This window comes from Octodon degus, unplaced genomic scaffold (assembly GCF_000260255.1).
Source record: "Octodon degus isolate 3935 unplaced genomic scaffold, OctDeg1.0 scaffold00098, whole genome shotgun sequence".
Classification (NCBI taxonomy): domain Eukaryota; kingdom Metazoa; phylum Chordata; class Mammalia; order Rodentia; family Octodontidae; genus Octodon; species Octodon degus.
Window position 1 is genome coordinate 9,557,868 of NW_004524674.1, and position 21,048 is coordinate 9,578,915.

General features: G+C 52.4%; 1 protein-coding gene across 5 annotated transcripts in view; it reads right to left on the reverse strand.

Moving 5' to 3' along the window:
* Rgs3 (regulator of G protein signaling 3) overlaps positions 1-21,048 on the reverse strand; it is a 126,925-nt gene that overhangs the window by 77,851 nt on the left and 28,026 nt on the right. For 2 of the 5 annotated variants that reach the window (XM_023723370.1, XM_004638480.2), the window contains exons 6-13: positions 16,993-17,053; positions 16,315-16,405; positions 15,649-15,704; positions 9,514-9,595; positions 8,582-8,687; positions 7,205-7,556; positions 6,318-6,357; positions 1,353-1,549 (exon numbers count right to left, since the gene is read on the reverse strand). In XM_023723370.1, coding sequence (XP_023579138.1) covers positions 1,353-1,549; positions 6,318-6,357; positions 7,205-7,556; positions 8,582-8,687; positions 9,514-9,595; positions 15,649-15,704; positions 16,315-16,405; positions 16,993-17,053 — 985 coding nt within the window. Of the gene's footprint in view, positions 1-1,352; positions 1,550-6,317; positions 6,358-7,204; positions 7,557-8,581; positions 8,688-9,513; positions 9,596-13,217; positions 13,443-15,648; positions 15,705-16,314; positions 16,406-16,992; positions 17,054-21,048 lie in introns of those variants that run through there. The other 3 variants (XM_004638478.2, XM_023723371.1, XM_004638481.2) reach the window with 3 other exon arrangements.

Here is a 21,048-nt window from a genome sequence, read left to right on the forward strand (position 1 = left end):
GGCTAAACTACCATTATTTTCCTGGTGTGAAGTTTGCCAATAAGTGTAAAGAGCTATCAACAGGTCCATGGTCTGCGACCCAGTCTTCCCACTGCCAGGAGTCTCTCCCAAGGAAAATAATCAGACGGGCAATTCGCACACAAAGTTTTCATCTCAGAGCTGTCTAGCAGCAAAAGAATAGACACGAAGATCTGAATTGAGAGGTGGCTTGGTAAGCATCGCATACCATCGACAGAAGAGTGAGCACCACTAAGTAACCGAGGGTCAAAGGAATCACAATTTATGCTTTAAAAAGGCAACTGGGCCAGGTATGGTGGTGCCTGCCTATAATCCCAGTATTAGGGGGCTGAGGCGGGAGGTCTGCCATGAGTTCAGGGCCAGCCTGAACTACATAGAGAGCCCTTGTCTCAAAAGACCAAAACCAAAAAAAGGGAACTGGATATAAAATATGAATAAGGATCTGTTTTATTTTTTTTAATTGTTTTTAATGTATTTAGTACAGGGTCTACAAGGGTCTCACTATGTAGATCGGACTCTGCTGATTCTCCTGTTTTCAGCCTCCCAAGCACTGGGATTACAGGCACGCGCCACCACGCCCAGTCTCAACCACCATCTCAGTGAGCCCCAGGGACAGGCTGGCACAGCACGCCCAGAATCTAACCCCAGCCACTGCACTCTACCTAAGCAGGCACTTTAGTCTGTGTTTTTAAAATCTATATAGTTATGTATATATAACACCAGTGTTGAAACTGGTTATATCTGGGTGGCAGAATAAAGAAAGATTATGTTTTAAAAAGAAGATCAAAGATACAAAAGAAGAGAAGGACGAAGAAGAGAAAGGAAGATTCCTCCTCTCACTCCAACGTCCTATCCACTACAGCGTGGAGGAAGCACCTGGAGCTCTAGGTTTAAGAGGAGAAGGGAGATTCAAATGAATCTCCTGCCACCCATGGATCCTGGCCAGACATGTTTGGGTGACCAGGGGGCCACAAGAGCCATCCCTTGGCCAGTTCCAAAGAGCAGACTTCTGGGTGAGCTGGAGAGCGGAGCCTCTGCAGGCAGGTCCTGGACATCCCAGCAAGCAGCTGCAGTGCTCAGGCCCTGCCGCAGGCAGAGCGGAGGCTGTGAGGGGAAGGTAGGGGCCCTCGACGGCTCCATGCTTCCTGAGCACAGTCCTGCAAACCTCTGCTCACCAACATGACCTTCAGCATCTTGAGTTTCTCACGGCACTGTCTTTCCCAAACCTGGGCCCTCAGTCCTGGGTGAGGCCCTGGTCCCTGAGTCCTGGTGTGAACCACTCTCCTCATCCTCATTTCCTCCCAGTGATAACTTGGGGCCAGCTGCAGGCTCACCTGAACAAAGACGGGGAAAACCAAGACTTTGGGGGCCAGGGTGACGTAGGTGCCATAGCTTGAGTGCGGGACGTGTGGCCTCAGAAGCGAGCAGTCCTGGTAGTTCCCTCGGCCTTTCACCGTCTGCACAGTTTTCATCAGCCGTGACTTCTTCCCCAGGCCTGTGTAGGACTTCCCTTTAGTGGGACTCCCTGGTTCTGTGGAACAGAGGTGGGGGAGAGGGAGGCATTTCCATGGCTGCTGGGCAGGATCCCCTTTGAGCTGCAGCTGGTGGCACACATCTGTAATCCCTGCACTTGGGAGGCTGAGGCAGGAGGATCACCATGTGTTGAGGTCTCCTGCCAGTCAACACCACTGATTGATAGCCCACCTCGTACTGGGCCTCTGCAAGGAGCTGGGGACACAGGAAGCTCTAGCTGTGTCTCAGACCTCAATCCCTCACACTCTAGTGAGAAACAGCGATATACAAACAAGCAACTCCAGGGCAAAGATAGAGCTGGGGACCAACAACTATGAGATGAAGCAATTCCCAGTCAGCATTCTCGTCCCCAATCAAATCTATTTATTGGCCTCCCACTTAAAAATCAAGAAACCACTCATATTTTTAAAATTGTAATGACTGACTTCACTAGACCTGTAGGCCACATGGAACAATGAGTTGGAGCTGAAAGCACTGCCCTAGGTGGCAGAGCTTCTGCTCAGGCCCTTGCCACCACCCCAGCACGTCCATCGCCCCCCACGGACTAGACATTCTCTATAGCGGTGGCCGAGGCAGTGGACTTTGCCAGGACGCGTGCGGCCTGCCCTCCTCTAGTCAAGCAAGCCGAAGTAGCCGTGCTGAACACAGCCTGTCACCAGCAGTAAAAAGTAGCACTAGTGCCAGGCACAGTGGCCCCTGCCTACCCTGGGAAGACAGCTGGGGCCAGGCAAGAAGATCACCAACTTCAGCCACATGGGCAACTTAGTGAGCACCTATCTCAAAATAGAAAAAATAAAAAGGGCTGGGCATGAAGCTCAGCAATAGAACACTTGTTTAGCATGTTCAGGCTCCTAACCTCAAACCTCAGTACTACAATTTTAAAAAAAGAAGTAACACTCTTTTTAAAAAGAGTGCCACTCTCGTTCTTGGTAAGGAGCACAGCTCTGAAGGCAGGTGGCTGCGCTCAAAGCCTGCTCCCACAGGCGCCAGCTCCGTGACACTGGGCGACTTACTTCACCCCCCCCCAGAGCCTTGGTTGCTTCAACCGGAGTAAAAGTGCCAGGCACCCCAGCTGCTGCCAGGGCTAACAAGCTGCTCTGAGCCAAGCCCTAGGGCAGGGTGCTGGACTGGGAAAGGTTCAGGGAAAGCCAGCTTCTGACTTGTCATCATCTGAAAATGGGAGCCCAGTGGAACTGTGGGAATGCAGACATCATCGCTTCCACAAGGTCCCCCACAAGTTACTGCAGAGGAGACCACCAGCCGGGAAAAGAGTGAAGAGCAAAAGGCCATTTGGAATGGGAGCCTGTCTTTAAGGGGACTCTGAGGGATACACTCAGTCCCCAAACAAGGGGCGGCATGCAGTTCTTAATCACGTCCCATCCAGCGGGCAAAGAAACAACAGCCAGAGTAGCTAAAAAGACAGAGATCCCGGGACACACGGAGCAGCGAGCCCAAGCCCAGAGCAGTCGGACTCCACATGCACCTCGGCCTCCCCCAAGGGTTGCTGCTTCTAGGAGGCAGCCAGCCAGACCCTCCTGGACCTGGGTGCCCACCCTGAGTCCGAGCACTGGGTCTCAACACCTTCCTTTAACCCCAGCCCTAGAAGCCAGTGGAGTAACAGATGGCCTGACCCAGCTCCACTCAGGGAAGCTCCCCACCAATGCAAGGCCCTGGAGGAAACACTCAGCTCAAAAGGTTTCACACTTGCTTTCGCCTCCCACTTGCTACCCCTTCTTACCAAGAGGCGAGAAAAACAAGTCAACCTCCTCCACCCCCACAAGTGACCATGACCACAGTGATCAAACCATGATAAGTAGAAAGCAGGGAGCCCAGAATGGGGGTGGGAGGGGCAGATGCAGGGAGCAAGTTGCAAGGTTCTTCTGCTAGGCTGGCCCTGAGGACATCTGTGCAGACAAAGGCCTCTAGCAAAGGACCCATCCTGAGTCTCAAGGTCTGAACAGCAACAGAGTTGGGTAAGACCCCTGAGCTTCAGGGTGACTCCCCAAGTCAGAGGCTGGCTGTGCAGTTCTGTACAGGTTCCTTTCCTCTCTGAGTTGGTTTTCTTCATTGCAAGTGGAGGTAAAGATGGCTGCCTTACCCAGAAGCTCACACAAAGGGCCTCAATGGAAAAGACTTCATGGTTTGCGCAGGAAGGTGCATGTGCCGTGTCATGCTGAACCCTAAGCCCCCCAGTAAGCTGTCCACTGTGGCTGGCGGAAGCAGAGAAAGGCCTGCTGGGCTGGAAGCCATACCATGCCTGAGGCCACACAGTCAGCCTAGAACTAGATGGACTAATTTAGCATGGAAGAGTCGAGGCTGGAGAAGGCAAAAACATTCAAGCAGGGGACTGCAGCCACCTCGGCCAGAGTCACCAAAGGATATCTTTGCGCACAGCAAAATCTGAGCCTTGGGCCCCAAGTTGATGACTTTTTTAAAACTCCATGTCATCCCTTCCCTGGCCCAGCGGCCCAAGGCTATCTGGGAATCTTCATCTTGGGCCCGAGAGTCACAAATCAACTCCTTGACCCATCATTTGGCCTTCACAGAGGGGTGGTCTGCTTAGCCACAGTGTACAGACGAGGAAATTAAGGCCCAGCGTGATGTGAGGCACAGGAGCATGGCTCCCCAGAACTGACTTTCCAAGAATCTGTTTTTAGAACAGTCCAGATTGCAACCCAGTTGCCAAGCTCTGTGAAGACAAACTCATTTACTTCCACCTGCTACCTCTTATGGCAATGTCTGGTCCCTCTCTCCTCTAACACCTGCTTCACTAGCCAAACACAATAATGACACAGCTTTGCTCTCAGCTTCCAAGGCAAGCCCTGGCAGCCATCCTGCCCTGGCAGCATTGGATCTGAGGATAGGCTGCCTTCTTGGGGTGGAAGACAATGCACAGGGCACCAGCAACCCCATAGAACATGCCAACTATAGCCCGGCAGGACCCCAGGCCCCAGAAGGGCACCAGACCCTGTTCAATTCAGGTGCAACCTCCTCATCAATGACTATAGCAGGCTCAGAATCAGCTCCCTGGTCCAGAGCCTACATGGAGCCCGTTTCCCCACAACGGACACAAGCGTTCTCCCACGTGCTCACCCTAAGGCTGGTGTTCAGCCTTAAGCTCTGGACAAGCTGTGTTCGAGGAAAACTTGCTGTCCTGAATTTCACCCCTTCTTCTGAACCCCAGACCTGAGAGCTATGAAGACCTGATCCTTGGGTAAAGAACAACTATGTCCGAGAATACCAAAGGGATTATCGCTGTGCAAGTAAGTGAAGGAAAGTCAAGGTCCTAATATAATGCATTCCAAAAGCTGCCATTGTTATGAACGTGATCATTTCCTCGCCAGTCCCTCCCAAAGCTTAGATAACCGTGCCTTTCTTAGTATTCTATTCTCAGTGGGGAATGAAACATAAATACAAGTTGGGAGCGACCACAGAGGCGGCTCTCAGGCTGAGGGGGAATCAATCCCCCACCACCTAGCCAGCAGTGTCCAAGAGCCTGAAGCAAGCAGCACACCTCTCTGGCTCCCTACCTCCATGGGAGTAGCTGCAATTCTACTGAGCACCTGCTGTCTTGCAGGCTGGCCCCTCATCCACAGAAATATGCCAGGCTAGGCCCTGCCCTTAATGAAGTCACCATTTAGCAGTGACATCTTCAGTCTAGCCTAATGTGCCACAACTAAAAGCTTTTAGACACTTACTGTTGAATCACGCTAGGACTCCTCCCTAGAAGGAAGACAACTTGATGTCTAGCAGGCCAGACACAGCTGCCCAAAGGCCCCCAGAGGGGAGAGAAAGGTGGGGCCTTGAAGTACCATCTGTCCAGAGCCTACATGGGGCCCGTTTCCCCACAACAGACACCAGCGCTCTCCCAAGCGCCCACCCTAAGGCTGGTGTTCCAGCGAGCAGTGGAGGAGGGCAGCAGGGCAGCGAGGCTGTGCGAGCTGGAGAACAGCCAGGCTGCAGGAAGGGAGGTCAAGGGCGCCCTGCAGGCACCACAAGAAGGGCTGGAGCACACCCGCGGTGGGCACCAGAGGCTGGGACCAGCCTTGCCAGGCATCTGCTGGACTTAGGGTCAGAGCTCTGCAGCAAGCACATGGGGGCCTAATGGAATGCGCAACGAAGACCCGTAACTCAGGCTGCTGGGGGAAGGGTTTGGTTTGGAGCCCAGCTTCCATCCCTGGCCAGAATTTGAAGGCCAAAGGAGCAGAGTCCACCCAGGAGCAGAGACTTCTGTGCCCTTCAAAGCTGAGCACCCTGTGTCACATGGCTCAGGATGCAAGCTCCTGCTCATAACCACGTTCTCACACACGCATTCCTCCCAACACCCCTCTGAGTAGAAATTACTCACCCATATTGTAGATGAAAAAACTGAGGCTCGGGAAGGGCACATCAGTTGCTCAGAGTCACACAGCTAGACCTCCAACCCCACACCTCTAGCTCCACATGCACAGCTCTCCTCTGTGCTGGGCTCACCGTGTTGCCTACAGCACCTGACTGAGATGGTTGCTCAGTAAAACTGGATGACATCAGCTGCATGCCTGGGTTCTGAGCATTCTGCCCTAGAAGATCCCACTCTTCCTTCTCAGTTCTGGCTTCAGACACTGATTGCATGAAGGAGGAAAGGTACCAGGAGAAAGGAGGTCCGTGTCAGCCTGCTGGTGACCGTGACTCCACCAGAAAGCCTTGGAGGAAGAGGCTGGGCCCAGCCTCAGCTGACCTCTGCCATCGCAGGGCTGGGTAGGCAAAGCAGTAGGGGGGCAGCTTACCTTCAGGGATGGTGTCCTCCTGGTACACAGGCCGTAGCAACTGCAAGGGAAAAACAAGAGAATCAGCTCAACCCCAAGAATGAGGTGGGATGGCCCAGCAAGTGGATGGCACCAGGCCTAGGGAACGGGGAGTGAAGCATCTTCAGGCATGAGGGAAGAATATCAGTGCTGCCAACCAGCTGAGGGAGGCTGGTGGGGAGGACACAGCAGCTCAGAACATGCGAGTCGAAAGAGGCTCTGTGTGCCACGAATTCTAACCTCCAGGCAAGATCCCAACAGGCTGCTCTAAAACATGCTGCATGGGTCGCTGGAATGGTGGGACCCCAACAACCACACCATAAAGGACGCTGCCCTTGAGGATGTTTGGGGAAAGCCAGGCTAAACCACTTGCTTTACTGCAAGATGCCCTCAGAACCTTGGATTTTCTTCCCCAAGTTGAACAGAGTACAGGATATTTCCCAAACGCATGTGACCTCAGAACACTTTTTTCCCATACTACCTCATGGGACTAATGTTTGGGGCAACATACTTATTCATCTCCTCATATCATGTGCTGTCTAATTTCACACCTCCTCCAGTGGAGAATTTATCACCTACTAGAGTAGCCTATCCCACTGCAGACAAGCAGAGCTGGTAGAAAAGTCTTCTGCATGTGAGCTGACATCTTCCAGCCTGTCAAGCCCTGATCCTGGGTCTGTGCCCTAAGGCCACCCAGGCCATATGCACTCTGTGAAACCCCGAAGAGGCCAGAGCAGTACAAAGGCCATCTCCTTCTCAACACTGCAGGCCTTTGCAGCTTCTCACAGCCCAATTTTGAGTGCTTGGGATTTCCTGGCTCTCACAGGGACCCAACACCCTTCCCCCCTCCCCATACCAGCCACCCATACCTGGCTCCCAGGGTTCAGCGGGGCCAGGATGATGTAGTTGGGGTCGGCAGGGGTGGTGGCACGGGACAGCGCTGGCAGGGTGTGCTGGCCTCCGTGCTTGCCCACCTCGGTGTAGCGCTCCCAGCCACCAAGCAGCAACCCATCTGAGCTGTCACACACCAGGTGGCAGCTATGTCGCTGCTCAGGCCGTGACTGGGCCGCATGGGTACAGTTCTTCTCCCTCTTGTTGGGGGGTGAAAGGAGGTCATGTGTGGACTTGCAGGAGGCCCGCCGCAGGACCCCACCATCTGGCCCCGGCTTGACCTGGGGGACCATGCGCCACACGAGCAGGATGATCTCTCCCGGGCAGCTCCTGGAAGGTTGGGGAATCACACAGAGAGGCTGAGTCAGCAAGGTTGGGGGGCTCTGCAGGCAGAGAGGAAGGGGAGGAGAGGAGGAAGCATATGCGGGGGGAGGCTCTTCATCTCAGGGTAAGGAGAGACAAAGACAGCAAAGGAGTCTCATGGGTCAACTTTACCCTAAGCTCACTTAGTAGTGGCTGAGAAAGACCCCAAGGCCAGGGCCAGGCTCAATGGGAAGAGCACTAGACTCAGCTTATGATGCCTGTCATGGGGAAGACACAGACAAGCAGGAGCAAACAGGTCACCTCAGTACAACCCTTATCCAGCCATGGAAGAGGCAAACATAGATGGCCCCTTCAGACCTTACTTCAGAGGCTTGTTCAATGGGTCCCAACATTTTTTTTTCTTTTTGTATTTTAGGGAAGGGTCTACAGGCTGTTCAGGGTCTCACTACTAGATCAGACTCATAATGATCCACCTGTTTACAGCCTCCAAACAGCTGGGATTACAGGCGTGCACCACCAAGACCAGACTCAATTGCAGTCTCAGTGCACCCTGGGGGTGGAGTCGGCACAGCAGACCCAGGGATTGAACCCCTAGCCCCTGTGCCTGCTTGCAGGAGCTTTAATCTGCTGAGCTATTTGGCTGGTGCTCCAAACATTTTAAATAATTTTTTAATTGTGCAACCAAAACACATGCAATATCCAATATCTATGCACCCTTAAAGAGAGTGCCCAGCTCTTAGGTAGCAGCAACAATCAGCTAATGTGGAGAGTGACCTGCCATTGCCGCATCTGGAACCAAAGGTCTGTTGAGAGCAGCTTGCCTGCTTTTTGCTCTGAGATCCCAGTCTGCCTGGGACCTCAGCCTTCCTTTTCAGGCCAAGAACCCAGGTCCCTGAGGAGCAGAGCAGATTGCTCCCAGCTGGGCAAAGGAGGGGCTGGCAAGAGCAGGGCAGAACAAGCCATGTGCCCAGCGCCAGGGTGGGGAAGCTATGTCATCAGCCCAAGGTCCATCCACGCCCCACCCCTGTCACCGGATCTCATGGGCCAGCTCCACGCATTTCCAATGCTCCACGGGCCTCTCGTTCAGTTGCAGCACTGTGTCCAGCTGCTGCAGCCCTGCTCGCTCTGCTGGGCCCCCTGCAGAAACAAAGAGAAGCCATTCAGGGGCTCCTAGAGCCCAAGATGCCCCCCATGGACCTACAGTCCTTTTCTTCCTGAGGGACCTCAGGAAAGTGCTCTACTTTTTCTGTTTCTCCACCTGTGAAATGAGGGGCCAAACCTGGTGGCTTTTGAGAGCCAGCAAGTCAGACACCCTTAGCCCTCATCTCTTCCCAGCCTAACTCATCCCTGTCCTGGGCCACCTTTCTTCCCTAGGCCCACCCACTCTCCTGGGCCACCTGGCCATCCTGTGCAGGAACAGGGGTGGCCTGATCATTGAGGCCTGTCTTCTGCCCCTGAAATACACACTCTGTGACAAGGAAAGGTCCACTTATGGAAAGTGCAGAAGAGATGACTACTTTTAAATGGTAATCAAGAACTGGGGATATAGCTCAACGGCACAAGCACCTGCCTGGCAAGCGCAAGGTCCTGAGTTTGATTCTCATTACCAAAAGAAAAATGTTAATCAGGCTTGTACTAGGATGAAATACTAATTCTAAGAGAGTTTGTCAGTAACTCATTTTCCCCCAATCATTACAGAAAATCAGGTTTCATTTGTGCCTATTCAAAATGATTGGCAATCAAAATATGAAAGCTTATTTTCACTTTGATAAAAACAAAAAAAATGTCAGTATATTTTCATAAACCTCAATTCTGTCTGTGGTCATTTAAAAATATTATTCTTTTCATTTGAAAACCCAGGAGCTCTCCAGTGTGGGGCTCGCCATCCAGTTCTATCCTGTCTGCAAAACCCAGGTGGTTGGCAGGCAGGCAGGGCCTGGCATTCCCCAAGTGGTGAACTTACCAGAATCTACCGCCTGGACTCGGACCGGAGAGTCACAGCAGATAGTGAAGCCAAAGCCGTCCTCACCCCTCGGGATGGTGATCTAGAACACAGTCCTGCCCAGTCACTCCCAGAAGCCCCAAGGCTGGGAAGCCCACAGGCCCCACCCAAAGCCACCCTCCTCTCCAAGGGAACTAGAGCCAAGATCAGTCCTTCACTGTCCTTCTTTGGATCCAGGCACCCTGACACCAAACAGGAGGCTGAGAGCTCAGGAGGTAAACCCCAGGTGAGGCTAGGAGAGCCAGAAAAGGACAGGGCCCAAGGAAGGCAAACTTGTTCTGCTAACCCCCAGCAGCCCCAGCCCTCTACCCAGGGCCCACAGTACCTCTACCTCCATGTCACCATAACCCAGTGCCTGCCTCCATGTTTTCCTCCTTTATCACAAGGGTCTTGGGCCTTTGGCCCAGGGCTGGCCTTGTGCTGAGAACCCAAAGACAAAGACAAACCAGGACCCTCCTTACACACAGGAGGAGGAAACCCAGCACACTCACTTGGTCATAGGCCAAGGGTCAGGGGAAGAGTATGGAGGACCCCAGAGCAAGCTCAGCAGCTGTCCTAGGTGAGAGGACAGGCAAGTGCCCAGAGATGTCTCCTGGGCGGGCCTGAACTAGCCACAGACCACCATGCCTTCTGAGAGTTGTGGGCATGACGGGCCACGATGCCAACTTTCAGAGGGCCTATGAAAGGGTCCTGCCCTCCAGACGTTGTTTCCAAATCAGCACATAAGTTCTGAGCTCCCACTACATGGCCAGCTCTCTGGGATGCAGAAGCATGAGGCCTTTGTCTACTGTGGGACACCAGGATAGACAAATCTCTCCAAAGCAAAGCAAGGTCTGATAAGCAACAGAAAAAAACAGGAGGCCCACGCTGTACACAGTCCTTTGCACTTTGATGTCAGACACCACCTTAGTGGTGGAAGGCACTGGGGAAGGGCAAAGTCAGCATCCCCCACAGAGGATATAGGGTGCAGCTGGGCCACCTGCTTGCTCAGACAGCTAAAGGTGCAACAGCAGAAAAGGGATTCAGTGGGGTCCCAAGAGACTGCCTAGTGCTGGGGCTCAGCATGGTCCCCCAGAGCCATAAGGAAGGTGTCCCAGACTGGAGGAAAACACCAGCTCAGCAAGCCTGGGAAAACCCAAGGCCTTGTTGGGAGACTACTTCTGCTTCCTTCAAGGGTTGCCTCCTTGGGCTGGATACCTGTCATCACCTGCCTGCTGACCCAGGAAGGCCAGGCATGAGGAAAGGGAGCAGGCAGGGGCCTAGGGCACCAAGGCCCTTGGAAACTGCCAGGGGCCCTGAGGCCCGGCTTCCCACCAGCCCTGGGCCTGGATTCAAAGCAAGTTTGTAAAACAGGAAACCTGACAGACAAGGGGAAGGGGGAGGGGGCAGGAAAATACTCTGTTCCCACAAGAATTCTGGGAAAACACGCAGCTAAGACAGGAAGAGAAAAAAATGGAAAGAAAGAAGGAAAAACAAACCCAGGAGTGAGTGTGGAAAGTTAGGGGAAAGGAGTAACGACTCATTGCCCAGCCCACCTGAGGTGGAGAGAAGACATCAGGAGCCCCGGGTGGCTTTTCAGGAGACTCAGCCCACCCTCTGCCCACGCAGAAGCGAGATCGAAAAGCCCTACTGGCACCTCCACAGTCCTATTCCACCATAGGTGTGGCACTTCTTCCCTGGCTAACAGGTCCCAGCCCCTTAAATTCTGGGTTAACCAGATTTGGGGGGGGTCACCCTAGAGCACTCACACCCCAGGTTCCCTGGTGCAGGTGGGCACAGGAGCCCCTCTACTTTCCTGAGTGCAGCTCTAAGAAAAGCCAGGCCAGGAATCAGTGCCATCCAGGGAGGGCAGAAGGAGCAGGAGAGAAGGTGACAGGAAGCAAGCACATGTCCCAGCTCAGGATTTGGGCAGGGCTACGTGAAGGAAACAGAAGGATGCTTGGTGCACAGCACAGAGCTGAGAGGCTGTGATCCCACGGGCCTGCCTGTCTTTACAGCGCTGAGGAGAAGGTGGGTTTAGCCCACCCACGTAGCAAGGGAAGACACCCACTGCGGCTCCCAGCAAGTGTCCCTCCTCCAGCCCTCTTCTCTGACTTAGGACCTTAAGTGTGGGGTGCTCCTGACAGGCTGCCCTTGCTGCAGGTGGTTCTCGCATTTTCCTGACTCCCCGGTCTCAGCCAAGCAGGCAGCTCACTTCTGATCCCCTGCCTGGCCTGGGAGGCTCTGTGACCCTTGGATTTCAATCCCCAACTGTTAGTATGAGAAGGAGACAGACCCTGAGCCCGGCCCTTCCCATAAACCAAACCACACATTCTCACAGCATCCACCCTGGAACCCTGGAGGTCTCTGTTCCTATTTTAGGGACAAGAAGACTAAAGCTCAGAGAGGCAAAGTGACTTGCTTAAGAGCCACAGGAAGAGGAGATCGAACTGGGTTTGGAACCAGATCTGACAGAAAGCTTGTTGCTGGTTTACTTTTTTTTTTTTTTTGGCGGAACTAGGGATTGAACTCAGGCCCTTGCGCTTGCCAGGCAAGCACTTATTCTACTGAGCCATCTCCCCGGCCCCTGTTGCTGGTTTCTAACACAGAAGCCATTTAAGCTCTGAGTCCTAGAGCCCCGGGCCCAGTCCACACACATGCTTGGCTGCTCTCTGACTCCGGCATGCCCCAGTTTTCTTATCCAGAGTCCCAAGAAGACCAGGGACTTCATGACATGCCACCCAGTGCCCTCCCTGCCCCACCAATCTGCCACCCAAAGGAGCACTAGGCTTGTGGGGAAACCCCTGAAGGCTAGGAGGCTGGGGAGAGGACTCTTGGTCCCCAGGCAGCAGGTGCTGTACAGGGGACCCTCTTGGAAGCACCCAGGGACCTACGCACTGCCTGTCAAAGGAGTCGGGATCAAGATTCCAGGCTTGTCATTCAAACAAGCAGAGAGACTTCTCTATATTTTAAAAATCAAAACAAGTTCTCTGCTCCCTTCCAACTTGGACATGCCCCAGATCTGGACTTCTCTTGCCTACACGCTACCTGGCGCTATCCTCTTTGATAAGAAATGTAATGCCTCAGGGCAAATCCAGAAGGAGCCCAGGGACTAGGGGGACCATCCCTCTTGAGCCACAGGAGCCCTGAGCCATGCAAGGATCGAGGCAGAAGGGAGGAAGGCATGCACAAACATGTGCAACCTCCCATCTCACATGCAAGCACACAGCAGTGCACATAAAGGGCCAAGCTGGCACTGCCAGCCCATGAGAAGCAGGAATGTTAGCTGAAACACAGAAGCAAAAGCATCCTCCAGAAACACCCAGCCGCTTGGCCACCAGGCTACTTGCAATCTTAGAGTTGAAATGTCCTTTTTTAAATCCACACACCATCCCCAGATTAAAAAACAGAAAATTTGCTACACAGTCTCTCCAAGGACACCACCCAGCCAGTGGCTAGGACAATTCAGAGCCAGGCCTCACTGGCCCCTAATACAGGGGACAGGGAACAGGCTGGGCCTTGGGGTAGGTTTCTCCTGCCTCTACCCTGCCCCCAAGTGAAAATGTGCTTGCAGGGAGCAGAGGAGGTGAGGCAGGCGTGGTACAAAGAGAGGTCCTGCTCAAGAGAGCGCCCACCCTGACCCCCCACACCCCTCAGGTCCCTTGCTCTGGGGGCCAAGCACCCACCTGCCTGTAGCGGCGCTCCGAGCACACCTTGCAAAGCCCATTGAAGCGGTTCATGGCTGCGGGTCCTGCCTCGGCTACCGCCCCATGAAAACCCAGCTCTCCCCCCAGCCTCGGGGCCACACTGCGCCCGTCAGCCTGGCATGACCGCCCTGGGAAGCCCGCCCTACAGAAGAATGGCAGGAAATCACCTCTCACCTCCCCAAGCCCTGTCTGCGCTGTGTGCCTCTGCAGATAAGCCCGAAGGCTTCCTGAAACCCCAGAATGACAAGGAAGAGGGAGAGTTTTATATTAAAATTCCTGTCAACTAGTTAGTATTCCTCTGGCTTGGCAGGGAGAGGGCGCCTTTGTTCTGGCTGCATTCTCCGCCATGGGCCACTTTGTGATTCCAATGTTCTCACAAACACCCCTCGCTACCCTGCCGAGGAGAACCCGGGCAGAAAACACGCCTACCCTGCAAATCCCAAGGTCCCCAGGGGCACATTGGAGGGACAGACCCAGCCTAGTGACCGAGGAGTCTTGTGGTGTTGTGCCTGTGGACATCCTATCTCAAAACAGAGAGCACAAAACTTGGGGAGGCTCAGGACAGCTGGCCACCCTGGAGCTGCTTCTAAATCAGTTTCCTTGTCCATGTAGGAGGCGGGCCCCATGAAGGGCCCAATGATACACAGGCCATAAAGCCAGGAGTGGAAGGGGGCTTCCAAGTCATCATCGGATGACCCAGCCTCCTCTCTACCAGGGAAGGGACTGAGGCCAGAGAAGTTAAGGTTAAATAGCAGGACAGAACCCAGGACCTGTTTCCTGCCTTGGAGTCCTAGATAGCAGCACAGCATAGCCCAGTCCCCTGTGTACCTGGGACCCTGGAGGACACCCACCTCTCTATCCTTCTGACAGAAGATGTGCCCTGACTGGGTCACATATGAACCATGGCCAAGTGGCCCAGTTTCCCCACCTGCACCATTCAGGAGTCAAACAGGTGACCAGTGGTGGCTTTCCACAAGCCTCTGGCAATCACAGCCTCTTGGCTGAGCCCTGTGGATGTCTTTAAGTAAGTGCATCAGCCCTGGGAAATCCACTGCACCTCAGAACAACGTCTCCAGGGGCTCCCAGCTGCGTGCACAAGACTTTTCAGAGCCACCAAGAGACCTGAACTGCCAGTGTCCATGTAATTCCATGCAGCTTCCTGGTCACTGTCCTGTCTGCTCAGCAAGGACAGTGAGGAGGGTCATCTTTTGCAATTCTCCTCAAAAGCCAAAGGAAGGTTTTTTTGATTTTGAATTGCTGGGAATGGAAGGCAGGGACTTGGGCATGCTAGGCAAGCGCCGTACCACTGAGCTACACTCCCAGCCCCAGGGGAAGCTTTACACTGCAAAGGAGGCTACAGAAAACAGACCTGGGAAGTTACTCTCACACTAGACTGCCCAGCACAGTAGCAACTGGATACAAACACAGGGTAAAACTAACATTACTTAAAACAAGACAGGAGAAGGTATCAAAGGTGATCAAAATACAATATTACATATGTATGTATGTATGCCAATTCCCCAAAACAAATATAATTGCTGTGTTTCACAAGTATTTAACAATTACATGTTTACAAACAAAAAGTTGACATTCAGTTCGTCCTCACAGCACTAGACTGTGCCCCACAATGGCTGGACCATGGACACATTCACAACTCCGTCCCCAGCACCCAGCACCCAGCAGCCAGCACCCTGCCCACACATCATAAGTAAATGAAGGAGTGAATGAACTGAGTCAGGGAGGCAAAAATCATTATAGATTACACTCCACCCCCAGGTAAGATGTCATGGAACACGGCAACATCCTATCTTCCCAGCTAGAGCACACACAGGCAGGAACACGGCCCAGGACACTCAGGGGACTTCCGTGCCCTCCTCAGAGCTGGCCTCCACCTCTTTCTGGCTGCGTGGCCACAGATAGTAACCTCTCTGAACCTGTGTTCCCTCCTCTGTAAAATGGGGCAGCAATAGCTGTGGGGCTCCTGATCACTGGGGTTTGCTTTTTTCTTCTCTAAGTTGCTAGAGAAAACCATAGGTCACCTGCCGTGCTCTGAAAACAGGTCTGGCAAATTTTGGAGAAGTCTCCCCAAACCCATGTGAAGATTTTGGAGAATTACCTCCAAATTCTCTAGAATCCATAGGTCTCAGGTTTGGAATCACAGCTTCCCAACCTCAGCCAGTCTAACCTGAGAGAGTAGTTCAGCCATGGGCCCGGGGAAGCAGAGGGCCTAACACCCTATTGAGGAAGATTCTGCTTCAGAGGTCAAAAATCCTACCAGAATGCACCATTGCTGGATTTCACACACCAAATGCTGCCTTCCTGGGGCTTTCCCAGGCTGAAGGGCCAACAAGGAGCAGAGTGGAGCCGATGCTCAGGGGCTACCATTTCCACCCAGGCCGCCCCCACCTACCTGGAGTCTCTCCCCATTCTCAGCGTCTCCACTTCCTGGCATTCTCAGGAGCGGGTCTAGAAGGTGACAGATCATATTCAGAAAGCTTTTGGTGGCCTACAAGGGCCTGTTCCATGACCACCCAGAGGACAAGGCTGAACAAGAGGCCCGTGTAGCCGCCTGGTCCACTCTTGGCCTCCTAGAAATATGGGTGCCCATGGCCTGGGCCAGCCATTGGTGCACACATCAGGGCTGTGTGTGTGAAGGACAGAACTGAAGAGGATGCAAAATCCATCCAAGCCTCAGAGCTCACAGCAGGGCCCTAACACACTATCTACAGAAGTAGGGGCCCCAAGGTGAGTAAGGCAGCCCCATGGGGCACCTTGAGTTGTGGGTCCTGGGATGAGACCAGTCAGGAAGCTCTGGAATCCATCATGAGCAAGGGCTGGGAGAACTCATCAAGTAGTGTCACGCCACAACCCTCTCCCAAAAGAGTTTATTCAGATAACTGACAGTGTCCAGGGCGAGAGAAGCCTGCAGCCTGCCTTCTGGCAGAAGTTCATGGGAGGTCTCTGGACTCGCAGCCTAGGGTGGTAGATGCCACAAAACACAGGGAATGACACTACCATGCATGAAGGGAGTGGGACAGCAGAGGGTTGGCAGAAGTAGAAGAGGTGACATAGGTACCTCTTAGGGGCCGCAGCCGCCTTCTGGCCACCTTCAGGTGCTTGGTCCAGCCCATGTCCTCTCCCAGAAGGTAGTACCAGCCACTGATGTCCTGCCATGACAGAAGGAATGACACTTTCAGAAAGGGAGGCAGAGGGTTCTGGCCAGGCAGCCACCAACTTCCTTCAAAAAACAGCAGCTGGGCACCATCCCTCAGAGGACAGATGCACCCCTGCCTCCCCACCCAACACTGCCAACCCCGCACCTCCAGGAAGACAAGACTGTCCTCCCTCTGTTGACTTTCACAGCCTCTTCCTCGGAAGACAACTGTCAACTTCCTCTCCCTTCTACAGCCCCATTAGACTGTACACAGGCTCTCTGAAGGGCCTAGTATAGAGCCTGGCATACAGTAGAGGTTTGTTGACAGAAGTAAAAATGGCATGGCGAGGCCAAAGAGTAGCCTTCCTATGACCCCTGCCATCTCTGGGGGCAGCTTATCCTTCAGGATAAGGGCAGTCACACCAAGGGGACCTCTGTGGCAGGCCACAGGTAGCAGGCACAGTGCTATTATTCAGGCCACTGACTCAGTGGTACACCATGTCACAGACAGAAGCTCACCCAAGGATTTCTGGACCAAGACTCCCTGTACCAGCTTGGGCCTAGGGGGGACAGCACTCCAGGAGCTCCGCTGGGACTTACTTTGTTCAGAGTCAGGAGGGACCTCACCCCGAAGCTCATGCAGCCAATGAGTGCACGCTGCCTGGGAAAGAGCAGAGAGTCAGTGTCCCCAGCGGGGCTGAGCCACAGCTTCAGCGGCAGCAACCCAGGTACCCCATGCTCTGGGACTCCGGGCACTTCCATCTGCTCCAGCTCCTTGGCTCCTTCTTAGTAGGTGAATAGGAGTTCTCTCCAGTTTATAGAAGGGAGCACAAGGCTCAAACCAGTTCCCTTTGCAAGGCCACAAGACTAAGAGAGCAGTCAGGTCCTAGAGAGTCAAGCGTCCAAGCTCCTGGTGCAGTCCCAGGAGTTCAGATGACCTCACAGCTCTGAAGTGTCCAAGTGCTGGGAGGGTGGGGAGAGCTGGTCCCCACAGGGGCTCCCAGCCCCCACCTCACCCAGGGATGGATGCTCAAGAAGCTTTGTCCACTCAGGTCCACCCAGGGTCTGTCTGGCCACAATCAAGAGCCACAGGAACCCAACACACAAGAGTCGCCAAGACCCATCTGACCTCACAGCCCACGGGGCAGGCATGAACGAGGCAGGGCCAGGCCTTGGGGAGGGGCTGTGTTCAAGCTGGACCTCTTGGTTTAGAGGAATATGGGGTTCCTGAAGCATGGTCACCATGGAGCCTCAACCTTCAACCATCAGGAACCGATCAATAAGCTACAGCATTTTAAATAATGGTGACATTGATTAACATTAATGAAATGTAAAAGTAAAGCTTATATTTGTTAGAGAACATGACAGTCACAAAACTATAGTTTAATGAAAAAAGAGACCCACAAAAATAACAATGGTTGTATGTGATTGGTGGAATTATTATGGATTTTTGTTTTCTTCTTTGATTTTTTTCACTGTTTTTGAATTTTCACAGAGAACAAGCATTACTTTTGTAATCAGAAAATTAGCAGTCCCAAAACAAATGTAATTGTTATGTAAAACAAATGCATACTAATATAAAAGAAAAGAAACAGTACTAGTATATTTTTAAATACTTTGATTATAGCACAGCCTGCTCTACCCTAACAGTAGAGTCTATGGGGGATTTCCTCTCATGTTTGTGTCCCCTTAACCCATCCTCCCTGTCTTACTGCATCTCCCAACTCAGACTCCTTTCTAAATTGGCTTAATAACTATTAATCAAAAACTGGGGCCTAACCCTGGTGAGTGAATTCAGTATCTGAAGAGCCCACACAGACCAGGGATTTGGCCTGGTCATGAGGCAGTGTCACAGGCAAAGGTGGCCAAGAAACAAAGGAAGCAAAGCCCTTGCAGCCCAGCCTCTTGGGAACCTGGACTATGGGGCTGGAGCCAGGGCAGTGGTTCTGACCCGCAGGGCACCACACAACCACCTGAAGTGTCTGCCTGAGGGCTGGCTGCAGAGCTCGTACCTGAGGTAGGCCCAGGCATGGGAGCCTGGAGGAAGCTCCCAGGGACCCTGCAGGGCACCCACACACGTCTGCCTCAGTCACAGACCAGAGGCCTGGAAGGTCTCTATCAGTACACATTGTTTGGATTCTCTGGAAAAGGTGGCAACTCACTACCTGACAGTCCTCAGCAAAACAAAACCCACTTCTCACAGGGGCCCAGGTCAAGCAATGAGTGGGATGACGGGATGTAATGGGCTGCCCCTCTAGGGAAGCGCTTATTTCACTGAGCCATCTCCCCAACCCCTTGGCTGACCCTCTAAGCTGATCCCAACAGCCCATCCTGCTGTGAGCCCAGCCATGGGACAGACCTCCGTACCCAGCTGTCTCCCACCAGTGGCCCACACTCAACTGCAGCTATGTCTACTCCCCCTTTTCCTTGCACTTTCTCATTCCACTAAGTCAAGTAATAATCTACTCAAGGACAATGCTGTCACCTCAATAAAGCAGACTTTCCTCGATCATCTCTTCAGCCCACTGGCAAAAACAAACACTCCTCCCTCCTGGGAAGTGGCCAAGACAGCGCCAGTAGGAGCCACAGCAACCAGCACAAGTGGCGGGCACTTGTCCAAGCTGCCCCTTGAGAAAAGCCTTGTCACGACTTTGCCAAAGTCCTCCTGGTGATTTTTTTTTTTCCCATACATTCAGGAGCTCCCTAGCTGGCATCTAGGTGCCGGCATTGCTTTGCAGTACACTTTTCTCTCATGTTGGCTACCATTGAAACTTCCTAAATCTCCAGGCCAGTGCATTAGCTGTAATAAATACTGCCTCTCCTGGCTCTTTGGTAAGTGGAATTTTCATTCCCTGGTGCTTAGAGAATGCTAAATGGTTAATAGCCTCCCTTGAGCTTTGCTTCCTGCTAAGGGGCCTCCAACGATTTCATGATCGTTCAGGCAGAGTAAATCATCACAATTAATGTCCACAAGCAGGAACCTCTCTCTGAGTGTTCTTCAATTAGCTACTTCTGAAGGTTGCTTTTGAAAACCCTTTGGAGGAAGAAATAATTCTTTATAAGCAGTCCAAGCATATGGCGACAATCCAGTCAGCCTCTAAACTTGGGACCTCAAGCTCACCCAGGAGAGGCCTGAAATTTCCCTAGGTGCAGAGTATCTGAAACCAAGCTTTAGTTACTCCCGACTACCAAGGCCCGAGCCCAGTGAAGGCTTGACAAATGGGTGAATCCATCATACCCATGGTTGGCAGGCACTGGGCAAGAAGCCGCAGTGTTAAGGAAACAAGACAAACAGGCAGGAATCTAAATAGCAGCTCAAGACAGCAATACAGGACATGTCACAAGACAGGGTGAGATTGACAGATGAAAAACGCAGGCAACACGTTCTGAAGGCACAGGAGGCAAGGGGTAGTTTAGGGCTGAGAAGCTGGCAGAAGGCCCAGTGAGTTGAGCCAGAGAGAATGAGAGGAAGGGCATTTCAGGCTAAGAGAACAGCAAGGATCGAGGCTTGGAGGTAACTCCATGGAGCACACAGGGAGGAGGGCATCCAGCTTATACTCTAATGTAGGGTAAGTGACCCTCTGTAAGATGAAAAGACGTTAAAACAGGCTACAGAGGCAGGAGGAGCATGTGTTCGGTTACCTGGGCTTTGCAGCAAGATTCTGTCTTTAAAAAGCAACAGTAGGAGTTGGGGAGATAACTCAGCAGTCCAAGCACCTGCCTGGCAAGCACAAGGATCTGGGTTCAATCCCTGGTACCACATGCTGTGCCAGCTACAGAAACTGGGCATGGTGGCACATGCCTGTAATCCCAGCACTGGTGAGGCTGAGACAGGAGGATCACTACAAGTCCAAGTTGCATAGCAAGACTCTTGTCTAAATGAAATACATAAATAAATAAACCATAAAAGTTTTTTTTTTTTAAAGCAACAGTAAAAATGTGGAGTTCTTTTCCTCAGGGAAAGTGTTGTATCTATTTATTTTAATGTATTTGATGCAGGGTCTCACCATGTATCTTGGACTTAGTAGTGATCCTCCCATTTTCAGCCTCCCCAGTGCTGGGATTACAAGCACGTGCCACCATGGCTGGGGAGGTGGGGGCGGCATGGCATGTGGTGTCAGGGATCAAACCCTGGGCCCTGCACTTGCCTAAGCAGGCACTTAGTCCACTGAGCTATCTTGCCAGCCAGAGGGAAAGTATTTTAAATCTCACTGTCTGTCTTCCTCTGTCTCTGTCTCTGTCTCTTTTTCTCTCTGGGATCTGAAACTTTTTTATTATAGAGTTACACAATTTAATCTCCATTTATTTTTTCAAAGATTCTGTTCATATATATATATATTTTTTTTTTAACTTGGTACATACCATATCAATTCTCTTCAAGAGTGTTCTCTGTCCACACATTCTGAAAATGCTGTAACACATACTAGCAGCTTCTTAGTTTTTACCATGCCGTGAAACAGAACCTTCAAATGTTCAGTTCCTTGTTGTGTGATTAGTAAGTGTAATAATGTTGTTGTGGTTGGAGCTTTTTCTTAAAGCCATTCTTTAGAGAGACACACTGATGAGATGGGGTGGTGTGTGGGATTTGCTTTGAAATAATCCCCTGGAACAAGGGAAGGAGGGCAAGGCACAGATGAAATAAGATCTGCTGGATAT